General features: G+C 49.3%; 1 protein-coding gene across 2 annotated transcripts in view; it reads left to right on the forward strand.

Annotated features, from left to right (window-relative positions):
- The first annotated feature begins 7147 nt into the window (after positions 1-7147).
- Positions 7148-12122, forward strand: part of mle (dosage compensation regulator mle) — a 59303-nt gene continuing 54328 nt past the window's right edge. Inside the window, exons 1-4 of one of the 2 annotated variants that reach the window (XM_077640009.1) lie at positions 7148-7392; positions 7503-7646; positions 9231-9374; positions 10781-10920. In XM_077640009.1, the coding sequence (XP_077496135.1) occupies positions 7279-7392; positions 7503-7646; positions 9231-9374; positions 10781-10920 (542 nt within the window). In that variant the 5' untranslated portion in view covers positions 7148-7278. The remainder of the gene's footprint in view (positions 7393-7502; positions 7647-9230; positions 9375-10780; positions 10921-12122) is intronic. The other variant, XM_077640010.1, reaches the window with a different exon arrangement.

Here is a 12122-nt window from a genome sequence, read left to right on the forward strand (position 1 = left end):
CGTAGTGGAGGGCTCCGGAATAATTTCGACCACCTGGGGATTTTTTAACGTGCACTGACATCGCACAGCACACGGGCGCCTTAGCGTTTTTCCTCCATAAAAACGCGACCGCTCCGAATAATTTCGACCACCTGGGGATTTATAACTGGCTCCCTGGGACAGTGGAGGCCTCAATCGCGCTTTGAGGTACGTGGTACGCTGTGGTGAGAGATGTGGGCTGCATGCATTAGCGCTGACAACGTTGTGGCAGACACGCGGCACTGCAACAATAGGCCGCAGCGTTTATTGGGTGACCAACCTCTTGCGATCAACCATTAATTTAACTGCTAGGGTGGGCGCACTGCCTATTCAATGTGCGGGAACGCACTCGTCGTTATAGACCGCGTCTACTTGCTTGATACACCATAGCTTTAGCTCTCTAACGAGGTTTAGCAGTAGCTAAACCGCAGCCAATTTTTTTTTTATTTTTGAGGAAAGGGAAGTGCTTGGTATAATTGTCTCGCATATCTCGGCGGACACCAGAACCGCGCTGTAAGGGAAGGTGGAAGTTAAAGAAGAAAGAGGTGCCGTAGTGGAGGGCTCCTCAATAATTTCGACAACCTGGGGATCTTTAACGTGCACTGACTTTGCCCTTGCGCTTCGGGAAGCATGTCAATTTCTACGAGTCAGTGTCAGTAGCGGAACCAAAAGCAGCGTGTATGTTCCCTCTTTCCGCTTGACTGGCGGGCTACAGAGTTTGCAGGCGCCAACTCCGAAGACAATGAACTCCTTAGCTCTAGCTCCTCTGAACATGGCAGTGCCGCTGCCGTGGCACAGTGGTTATGGCGCTCGGCTGCTGACACAAAAAGACGCGGATTCGATCCCGGCCGCGGCGGTCTAATTTCGATGTACGCGAAATTCTAGAGGCCCGTGTATTGTGCGACGTCAGTGCACGTTATAGAACCCCAGGTGGTTGAAATTTCCGGCGGCCGAATATGCCTCCTTTCAAGGTGTCAGCTAACCTCTTGTCTGAAGAGGAGCACATTGCAAAGCCCGAGGGCGAGCAGAATATCTATAGACTTTCGGACATGTAAATTTGCATGTAAATTTCCCTTTCCTTATAGTGCAAATGGCTTTAGACCCCTAACGCGGCGCCTAGATTTATTCCTTGCACTGTTCTCACGCGACGGCACTCTCGGCACACACAATGTGGTAACACATGCGGTTGCACTGAGATCAACCCAATATCATGTATTCAGCGTCTCCGTATTGTCCTATTAGCACACTGTAGCATACATGCGCACGACGCCTTGAGCCCCTATTACTCGCTGACCGTGGCACGTGAACTGCAGTGCAATATGTGCCAACGGCAGCAACACAACCAGGCTTTCCCTCATGGCAATCCTCACCTAATCTGCCTTATGCGCCCTTCGGAGGACCCTGTCCAGCAGCGCGCCCGAAGCATAACCGTTCACTGCTCAAGGGGGGGGGGGGGGGGGGGGGGGGGGGCTTTACACTAAACGTGGCATTACAAATATTCCCTTATTCACTGAGAGTATAGCTTCGCCCTGAGCGCATAACGTGGCTGGCCTTCCGGTCTGCCCGCGCCTGTAATCAGAACAGAGAGCCGGCACGGTGACCGACCGCGCGCGACGGAATGGCACAGCCAAGCCTGTAAGCGTTCGGAAGGACAAGGATCGCAAAGTGCACAGCTGTTGGGCACAGCCATGGCGTCTGTCATCTGACCTTTGCTGCTCACACTTCGAGCCACATCCGGTAAATGTGGGCCAGTCTCCAAACGCTCCAAATCCTTACTTAGGACCTACCGCCACTTGAAGCCAGCTAATAAAGCTAATCAGCTGCTTCCTTGGCACAGCACAGTACAACCGACATTCAGCGAATTTACCTTTAATTATAGCGCCCCAACTTGGGCAAGAGATCGATGGGTGGCACGTCAAATTAAAACATGCTTGTAAATCTACTCCGCCCGAATAAATGCCACTCCATGTCCCAGGCTGGCACGTATACGCTCACAAACAAACAGCGCGCCCAGACCTCCTGCGCTCTCGAACAAATATGCAAGCGGCAGGGTCGTGCCGTTTAGGTCCCCCAAGAGTCTCATCACTCCCAGGCAGCGCGAGTTCTCAGTTCAGCGGAACATATAATGCTTGACTCCAGCGAAGCGTCGCGGCTGGGCACCAACGCCCGAGGAGCGGACGACGGTGCCTCCGAGAAAGGACCGCTTGGCCGTACCAGAGTAGCCGCTGTTGTGGTATTGAAAGTCCTCCTCGAGGCGTACCGGAACCACGAACGGCGGCCCCACGGTATCGCAGCAACCGACGTTCCAGCACTGGATGTGTCCCGAGGTGAGGTCCTCTCCGGTGCAGACCACTACAGCGACGTCGTCCTCACGGAGGGCCACCGCATCCAGAGCAAATGGGTGGTCCTTTCTCACGCTGTGGGAGCAGCAGCCGGCGCAGACAGAGCGGCAGTAAAGGATCAGTGGCATCACGTCCACCCGCAGCAGCATGCACTCATCTTTGTGCTGGATTCGAGGTAGAGACCGTGGCCAGCACGTCCATCGCCGCTGAACCACAGCACTGTCGGTGCTGAACAGCGTGTAGATGCCCTCCTGCCACTTCTGTGGTGGGGTCAGCTTGCACTGAGTACTCCACAGCTGATGCTGAAGAGGATGGCGCCTTAACCTTACCGCCTCAGGAGAGAGCATGGCTGGTGCCACCAATTGTACTACACCAGCGTCCAGTCTTCGCACACTCAGCGAAACAGCAGTCACAGCACAATGCGCTTTGTTGGACGGTGCCGCGTTCCACAGCTCCTGCAAACAGCGTCTTGCTGGGGCAGCTCTCAGAACATAAGCGCGTGCCCTAGAATGTAGGCGCGAGAGGATCACAGCGCGCGCAAGGAGGAAAAAAAAGGCTGCATAAAAATTAAGAAGCAGGTTCTTCTTCCTCTACAGTAGTTAATCGATCTAGCTATATCAGTTATTTCTGTAACATCTTAGCTAATACTAAGCATGCTATGCTTTGTTTTCTCTGCCTCAGCAGAGAAATTATCAATGCTGAAACAGGAATGTTCACGCTCAACGAGCAGTAGCCGTGGTGGCGCTGGTGTTCAAAGCTTTGGTATAATAATAATAATAATTGGTTTTTTGGGGAAAGGAAATGGCGCAGTATCTGTCTCATATATCGTTGGACACCTGAACCGCGCCGTAAGGGAAGGGATAAAGGAGGGAGTGAAAGAAGAAAGGAAGAAGAGGTGCCGTAGTGGAGGGCTCCGGAATAATTTCGACCACCTGGGGACCTTTAACGTGCACTGACATCGCACAGCAAACGGGCGCCTTAGCGTTTTTCCTCCATAAAAACAAAGCTTTGGGAAAAGTAGATTTTAAGTGGGTAGAAGTAACCAAGCGAAGGTTATCTGATTGGTGGCTATAATCAATACAAGAGTAAACTTTCACAAGTCATGGCTAGGTGGCTTGAACCACCGCCCAATTTCAAGGGTTCAGCCTTATCCATCCATCCATCCATCCATCCATCCAGGTTGAAAAAAATTACTGTGGATTAGCTCAGCTAATCCAGGAAATAAAAAGCGAAAGATGTCGGCGTTCACTGTGTTTATTGGCGTTGGCGTTGACAATGTTCTAGACGGCGATGACTTTGAGGAAAGGAAGGGCGTAAAACTGGCTCCCTGGATATGCGGACGCCTCATCGTGCTTTGGTATACATGTGGCGGTGGTGAGAGAGAGATGTGGTCTGAATGCATTAGCGCTGACAGCGTTGTGGCTGACATGCGGCACTGCAGCAATAGCTAGGCCGCAGCGCTCATTTGGTAATCAATCTCTCGCGATCAACCATTAACTGTGTGCCACCTCTCAGGGTGGCGGGGAGGGCGCGCTGCCTGTCCAGTGTGCAGAACGCAATCAAAGCAGGCTTTTGCAGTTGGACACCAACGCCACATACAAGAAAGTGAGATTGAGGCAATGACCAATGGAGCGAGCTGTGCGCCTTTCGTGAAAATGAACGGCCTTTGCAAAGTTGTCAATGCCAATGAACTGTATGAACGCCGTCGGCTCACTTGTTTTGTTTGGTTTTTGAGGAAAAGAAATGGCACAGTAACCGACTCACATATCTTGATGGACACCCAAACCGCGCCGTAAAGGAAGTGATAAAGGAGGGAGGGAAAGAAGAAAGAGAAAACTGAAAATTGGATTTTGATGAAAGGCGCTGCGCAGCGGCGGAACACCTGTGGCTCGGTGCTACTAGTAGCGCATGCGCAGTAGTGACTAGGGAGCGAGAAAAAGAGAAATTGCCGCTGCGAGGCGCGCGTTGTGACGTCATGTGCCTCCTCGGAGTACCGCCACGGCGAAATCGCAAGTTCGCGGCAAGTAAAGCTTTCGCTTTAAAATTACAGGATTGCACCATATGGCTCCTCTTTATCTCTTATTTCACTCCCACCTTCCTCCTTTCCCTTAAGGAGCCGCCGCGGTGGCTCAGTGGTTATGGCGCTCGGCTGCTGACCCGAAAGACGCGCGTTCGGTCCCGGCCGGTCCGCGGCAGTTGAATTTCGATGAAGGCGAAATTCTGGAGGCCAGTGTACTGTGCGATGTCAGTGCACGTTAAAGAACCCCGGGTGGTCGAAATTTCTGGAGCCCTTCACTACGGCGTCCCTCATAGCCTGAGTCGCTTTGGGACGCTAAACCCCCATAACTTCATGTATAGCTTTCCTTTGCAGCCTTTATGGCTGCGCTTGGGTGGATTCCAATGACCAATTACTCGATCCCTTTCTACAAATCCACTCCGTTTCGGGGGATTCCTCTAAATATTGGATTAACACTGTTCCCACTTAGAGTTATTTCATAATTTGCTCTCGCTTTGCCTATACTACAGCCGTCCCGGTCAGCTAACTTGGTAGAGCGACTGATCTGCTGAAGCGGAGGTCCCGGGATCGAACCTCGGACCACAGGGATTTTTTGAAGCGGGAGCTTCACAGGGCTAGCTGCGGCGCGTTTCGCGTACGCCGGAGTTTGACCTTCAGCCGAGCCACAGGCATTCCGCCGCGCGCATAGTTTGGACTCCGGTCCATCAGGGCCTTAGACGTAACGAGGCTTCGGTCGCGGCCGCCCGAGCGCATACCCACCGGGCACCTCATCCAGACTCCTCCGGCTCAGAGATTAGGTAAAAGCTGCTGCACTTCAGGGAAATTCTGCAATTCTGTTGCGAACGGCATCGGCTTTTCCCGGTCCCTGCTAAGGGCCTGAGTAAAGCCGAAGAGCGAACTCTCAGGCGCCTGCAGACAAACACTTTGTTGCGTCCTGCATTGCAATAGCAAAACATTTTGACCTCAAAATCGATGGGTGCCGCCCCCACTGTGGGGAAGTGTCCGATAACTTCCACATGGTTTGGGCCTGTCAGAAGAATCCTTCACTTCTCCAGAGGCATGGAAGGCAGCCCTGCTATATTGCGTGGGGCTGGACTATCAAATGGCTCTAGTCCAACGGGCGCGAGTAACGACCTCGTCCAGCGGGGTCCAAGGCTAAGGACTCCACATATATGTAAAGGGGCCTGCAAACTGTCTTCACTAAAGTTTTCACCGCCACCACCACCGCCGCCGCCGGGCGCGGTTCGGACGTTTTCACCGATATATGCGAGACATTCACTGCGGCCATTTCATTTCCTCAAAAACTAATTTTCCTTTGCTTTTCGAAGAAAATTGGATTGGTTTTGAAAATTGTTTTTGAGGAAAGGAAATGGTGCAGTAATTGTCCCACATATCTCAGTGGACACCCGAACCGAACCGCGCCTTAAGGGGACAAAGGAGGGATCGAGTGAAATATTTTTATGGTTTTATGGGGGTTTAATGTCCCAAAGCGACTCGGGCGATGAGGGACGCCGTAGTGAAGGGCTCTGGAAATTTCGACCACGTGGGGTGCTTTAACGTGCACTGACATCACAGAGTACACGGGCCTCTAGAATTAAAAAAAATTGCTGGTGGTTTAGCTCTCGTTAACCCTGGTCGAAAGCGAAAAGCTGCATCTGCCTGGCTACTTTTGTGGTCGAGCGACTGGCGGTCTCCACGGCAGGCGTCGCATCGAAGACATTTAGCGTCAGGCTGAACGCATCAAAGTGCACCGGCGTTTTATGCAGAGCCTACTTTGATGCCCTAAAAATTGGTTGCTGGGGAAAGGAAATGGCGCAGTATCTGAGATAAGACAAGAAGAGGTGCCGTAGTGGAGGGCTCCGGAATAATTTCGACCACCTGGGGATCTTTAACGTGCACTGACATCGCACAAGACAGGCTCCTTAGCGTTCCGCCTCCATCGAAACACGGCCGCCGCGGTCGGATTCGAACCCGGGTACTACAGATAAGCAGCCGAGCGCCCAAACCACTCAGCTACCGCAGCCACCGCGGCGGGTAAATTTTGCCTTCATCGAAATTCAGCCGCCGCGGCCGGTACGAACCCGCGTCAACCGGGTCAGTAGCCGAGCGCCATAATCGTTGAGTCACCGCGGCGGGTAAAAAAAAGGAAGGTGCTGAAGTGGAGGTTTCCAGATTATTTTCGACCACTTGGGGATTCTTTAACGTGCACTGACATTGCACAGCTAGAGTAGCACAGCACACGGACGCATTTTGCGTTTCGACGCGGCCGCCGCGGTCAGTGGGGGACGCCGGTCAAGGGACTGGCGACTTTAGCGGCGCGTCGTGGCGAAAAATTTTTTACAAAAATTTCAAACTTGGTAGTGCAGTGGTTGAAAATTGAAAATTGGTTTTGAGGAAAGGAAGAGAAGCAGTAACTGTCTCACTTATCTCGGTGGACACACGAACGGCGTCGTAAGGGAATTTGACCTTTTCGTAAGAAATTTTTGGCCACGACGCGCCGCTCAAGTCGCCAGTCCCCTACTTTTTTTTACAATCCACGCTCCTTTCACGTAGGGTTTGCAGATTTTGCACCGTTTTGTGCACAATCGAAGCAGTACATCACTCAGGAAGCTCCAACCACCGCTGCAACCTCATAAACAATTTTCTTTGGTCATAAACTTACCTCCATGCTTTCGCCCAATCTTGCTTTCGCCGCCGGCTCCCAAAGCGACGGTGCCGCCACCTTTAGGTCAATCTCGCCGCGAATAAGTTTGTAAGTTGGTCGCAACTAGTTTAATTAGGCACACAGCGCCAGCCATACTCGCGTGAACGCTGCCGGCCGCTGTGTTGGCGGCGTTTGGTTAATATAAGTAAGCTTCAGCTTTCTTGGTTCCCTCGTTCCTTGTCCTCTGAGAACAGACCATGGGGGACGTGACGAAGACATTTCTGTATGCGTGGTGTGGCAAGCAGAAAGTTACTCCGGAATACGAGTTCAAGAACACGGGACCGAGGCATCGTCAGAGGTTTCTCTGTGAGGTAACCCTACTTTGATGGTCGGAACCACGACCGGCTTTATTACTTGTAAAGCCGGTCGTGGTCGGAACCATGCATGGTGAATGCAAATGGAACTCCATTTTCGCTTACAGGTTCGCGTGCCTGGCTACGAATATGTCGGCGCGGGTAACTCTACGAACAAGAAGGACGCCCAGACAAATGCTGCTCGCGACTTTCTCCAGTACTTGGTTCGGAACAACCATCTGCCGCAGTCCGATGTTCCCATCGAAATCCCTGTGAGTCCCTATCGTTAGCAGTGAATCGGGGAGAGCTATTGTTCTGTACGAACGCTCAGCTGCTGGGCCTTTTGTTTGTTGTCAAGCTGCTAGGTTCCACACACACACACACACACACACACACACACACACACACACACACACACACACACACACACACACACACACACACACACACACACACACACACACACACACACACACACACACACACACACGCACGCACACGCACGCACGCACGCACGCACGCACGCACGCACACACACACACACACACACACACACACACACACACACACACAGAGACAGAGAGAGAGAGAGAGAGAGAGAGAGAACAAACTTGGGTGCTTCGTCGTAGCTTCGTGGTAACCTTAACCTTACAATGTATTTGCACTCATATCTGTACCAATACTGTAAACTTGTATGCTAAATATCTTGCCTATAGCTGTAATGCTGGAAATCTCTCCCATTTCTACTGGTTTATTCTAATCTATGTCAAGTATGCAGTTTATCTGTTTGTGTTGTTATCTCATAGCGCCAGCAAGTTCAATTTTGGCTCGCCTGATGTGATCACATTAGTAGAGGTTGAGGTATGTAAAGTTGGAGTTTCTTGACTTTTGCAGTGTCGGCAGAAGAAAAAATAGCATATCTTCTTGAGCCTCTTGCAGCTTCAGCATTGAAACAAGCGCCTGACATATATCCATGCATGTCTGGTGCCTTCCTTGTGCTGTAAAATTACCATGGTTCTTGGCTGTCAGCCCTGTGTGATGTGGCATAGAAGGTAACTTTCCTTATGTAGCTGTTCAGCTGCACACCTGTCAGACCTCATCTGTGGATGGGACACAAACTATTAATAGTTATAGTAGAGTTATGAAGCTAATGCTGGTTTTAGAAGGATTTCTTCTCTGGACAGACGGTATCATCAGTTAGGTCATGTAGAAATGTGCACAATATAACGAGACGATTTATGTGGCCATCATAGGTTCTGAAAAAGCAGTGCGAAAGTCAGATCTACCTTGTAGCAATCCTTTTTCATGCTTGTCATTCTTTTACCTCTATTCTGTAGTCAAAATTTGCTTTGACTGCAGAGCAGACAGTTGACATGTTTGCTATCTACCGGCCCCAGCATCACATGCAGTAGCTACCAGTTACATGAAAAATTGGTACTAAATACATCTCCAGCAGCCTTGCTTGTAGTTGCACAAACCTAAGTGTTATGGAATTTGCAGCTACCCTTTAAAACCTTGATTTTTTTGCTTTAAAACAGTTACTGTAATTTTTTCTTTTCTTTTAGTGCTCAAAATTAACAGCATGCAAGTTGTTCACAATCTCCACTGGTTGTGTGTTGCCTTGTCGGTGAAATATTCAGATGCTTTTGAGGCAAAAAATTGTCATAGAAAGCTGCGAGATGAGCTGGAAGGCGTAACCAGTCGTTGTGGTTCTGTGCTTGGGAAGGAATGGAATTGACATGCCAATGAATGCAGCCATGAGCGTTGTGGTCCAGTATGAAGTGGCCTGCGAACTTTCAGCGAGGACTCTGTGTGCTCAACGGCTCTCGACGGTTCACCCTTTGTTTATCCTATAGACTGGTGGACCACCTGTCCCCGATGCAAACAATGCTGAGGACGGGCAGGGCCCCACCGATGAAACCAAGCCAGTCTTGCCCTACCAGCAGGGACCGCCCACATCATACCTGGACAGGCTGGCTGAAAAGCGAAGGCTTGAGGAGGTAAGGCTTCCAAAACAAACTGAAAAAAGTGCATACATCAACTACATTTTGGGCTACATAAAGGTGCAGTGAAAACTCAGTTTTGCCTTTTGCAAGAAGGTGCTGATATCTAGAGTATTTTTTTGAGGGGATGTAGGTGGAAAGTTTTTGTGTTGGTTTTTTGGCCTTCAAAGGATCCCGTAAGCACACTAACCATAAAAATAAGCTCTAGACAGCCAGAGTACCGTGTGTCTAATTACCAGCCATTTATCACCATCAGTTTCAGTTTTGGTCAGTGCCAGCTTGCAACCCCTGCTTGACATCGTATTCAGCCTGCTATATAGCATCATATGGCCGCAAAAGTCTCTGATGTGAGAAGATCATCTGCTTGTGCCACTAGTGTATGCCAACAAGCAGCCTATCAGGCTTTGCGTCACTGTTTTGTGATAGACATAGAGATGTAAGCGTCACTGTTTTGAGATAGACATAGAGATGTAATGAGTTTTATTCTGGCTTGATCACATGTTACTCAGTGAGACTTTCCATTTGGAGAAAGATGTTGACGCTGCGCACTGGCAAATACTACAATTCATTATAAATGATCTACTCAGTGCATGTAATTGCCACCTGCTGAGTATCATCCCTGTAACTGAGGGAACACATCGCAGTAAAACCTTGATAATTCAATATCTGTTAGTTCGAAATCTCAGACTGTTTGTAGAATATTGCAGTCCCATAATTCCAAATCTAAATTTTGCCAGGTAATTCGAGTTGGCAGCTTGCATTAGCTCGGTTAACTTGAAGACCGAGGGTGCTATGCGGGAACGCTCTAGTTCGCAACCAACTCTTCAGTGGCCGAGTTGGACTGATGGTGCATGTTATGCCACTTATAAGAGGCAATTTGGTATGATTGGTCGTGAACTTATCTTAATTCATAGGAAAGGAGACACCAAGGACTTGAAAAATTACAGGCCGATCAGCTTACTGTCTGTTGCCTACAAAATATTTACTTAGGTAATCGCTAATAGAGTCAGGGCAACCTTAGACTTCAATCAACCAAATGATCAGGCAGGCTTTCATAACAGATCATATTCACACTATCAATCAGGTGATAGAGAAATGTGTAGAATATAGTTAACTCCTATATATGGCCTTTATTGATTACGAGAAAGCATTTGACTCGATGGAAACCTCAGCAGCCATGCAGGCATTGCGGAATCAGGGTGTAGAAGAGCCTGATGTGAAAATACTGGAAGAGGTTTATAGCAGCTGCACAGCTATTATAGTCCTGCATAAACTCAGCAATAAAATTCCAATAAGGAAGAGAGTCAGGCAGGGAGACACGATCGAGCCAATGCTATTCAGCGCCTGGCTTTTATGGAGGGAAACAACACCCAATAACACAGCTGCTGTTAACGTGTCTGCAGGCCGAGGACTTGGACATCAATTCCGGTATCCACGGCAACTGGACGATTGACACTGCAAAGTCCAGGCTCCACCAGTTCATGCAGATGAACAAGATTAATGCCGATTATGCTTACAGTGAAGTGGGACCCAGCCACAACAAGTATGGTTGAAGTCTTTCTTTCTCCCGGTCTCTCATTGCTTGTTTCGGATCTGACAGCCAGAGGCAGAATCTTCTGTGATAATCCATACGTAATAACTCTCCTGAATTTCGACCGCACCTGCCAATTGTACGAGTTCTACTACAAACTTATTTCTCCTGGAAATTGTCCCTGACCGTCTTTGGAAGATTTTTCTTTGGAAAAAAAACTGCATGCAATGTAAGCGAACTGTGTTTGCTAGCACATGCTTGTTATTTGGCTGAAGCAAAAGTGGCCACTGCTACTGCAACCGCCGACAAACTTTTTGGGCTTCATAAGTACTCGGGCCTATTCGTAGTCTCATGTTGAGCTGCCTTCCTATTGGATTATGCATATTTGTGGCCAATTTTTTTCAAAGGTTCAAAGCCCATATCTGTTTTATATCTAAAACAATGTTTGTGGAACTGATCCCGTGGTGCTGGAGCCAACATTGAATTTTGGGTTGCTTATATGTGCTTTTGTGAGCTTTTATAGCACATTTCCAGGCTGCTTGCCGTTTTCATCACCATTGTTTGGACATGATCGCCATTGTTGGGACATGTTGTAAGTGAAAGGCGTGCTGAAAAGTTTAGACTCCAAGGTAGTGGTGACCACCCAAAACCATCAGCATCATTTCTTGAGTGAAAAAGAACAGTGCATTACATGGCCTGCGCTGCCACCTGCACTGCTAAGGATAAGCATCATTGAGGTTGCGTACATGAGCTCTGCCACTCATGCGGCCATTTTCAAGGCCAGTTCATTTTGGGAATGACAATATGCGCAGTTCTGTTGCGCTAGTTAGTGTGTGGAGCAATTATGGCAGCACTCGTGGGTAGCCTGTGTTGCTGCGTGCGTTGCCCTTGATGGTACGGAAGAGCACTTGGAAAGTCTCCTTCATAAATGGTCGTTGGAGTTGTCGCAGCAGCCAGCAAATCTCGCGAGGGAATTGCCTCGAGGTTCCCACTGCCATTTCTATCTTGCGCTACACGAGGCTGGGGAAAAAAAATACAATAGTCAGCAGAGGCCGCTGTGGTATAACTTGATAGTCCAGAACGTCTGTTGTTAAAGTGTCGCCACATTTAAGAATGTCTTTGAGAAAACCCTGTGCTGAAAATTTCTGTACTGAGCAAAGCCTTGTAATGGAAGTCGTGAGTAGAACCTATGGATGCATGCACGTGATGCGCAG

This window comes from Amblyomma americanum, chromosome 10 (genome assembly GCF_052857255.1).
Source record: "Amblyomma americanum isolate KBUSLIRL-KWMA chromosome 10, ASM5285725v1, whole genome shotgun sequence".
NCBI lineage: Eukaryota > Metazoa > Arthropoda > Arachnida > Ixodida > Ixodidae > Amblyomma > Amblyomma americanum.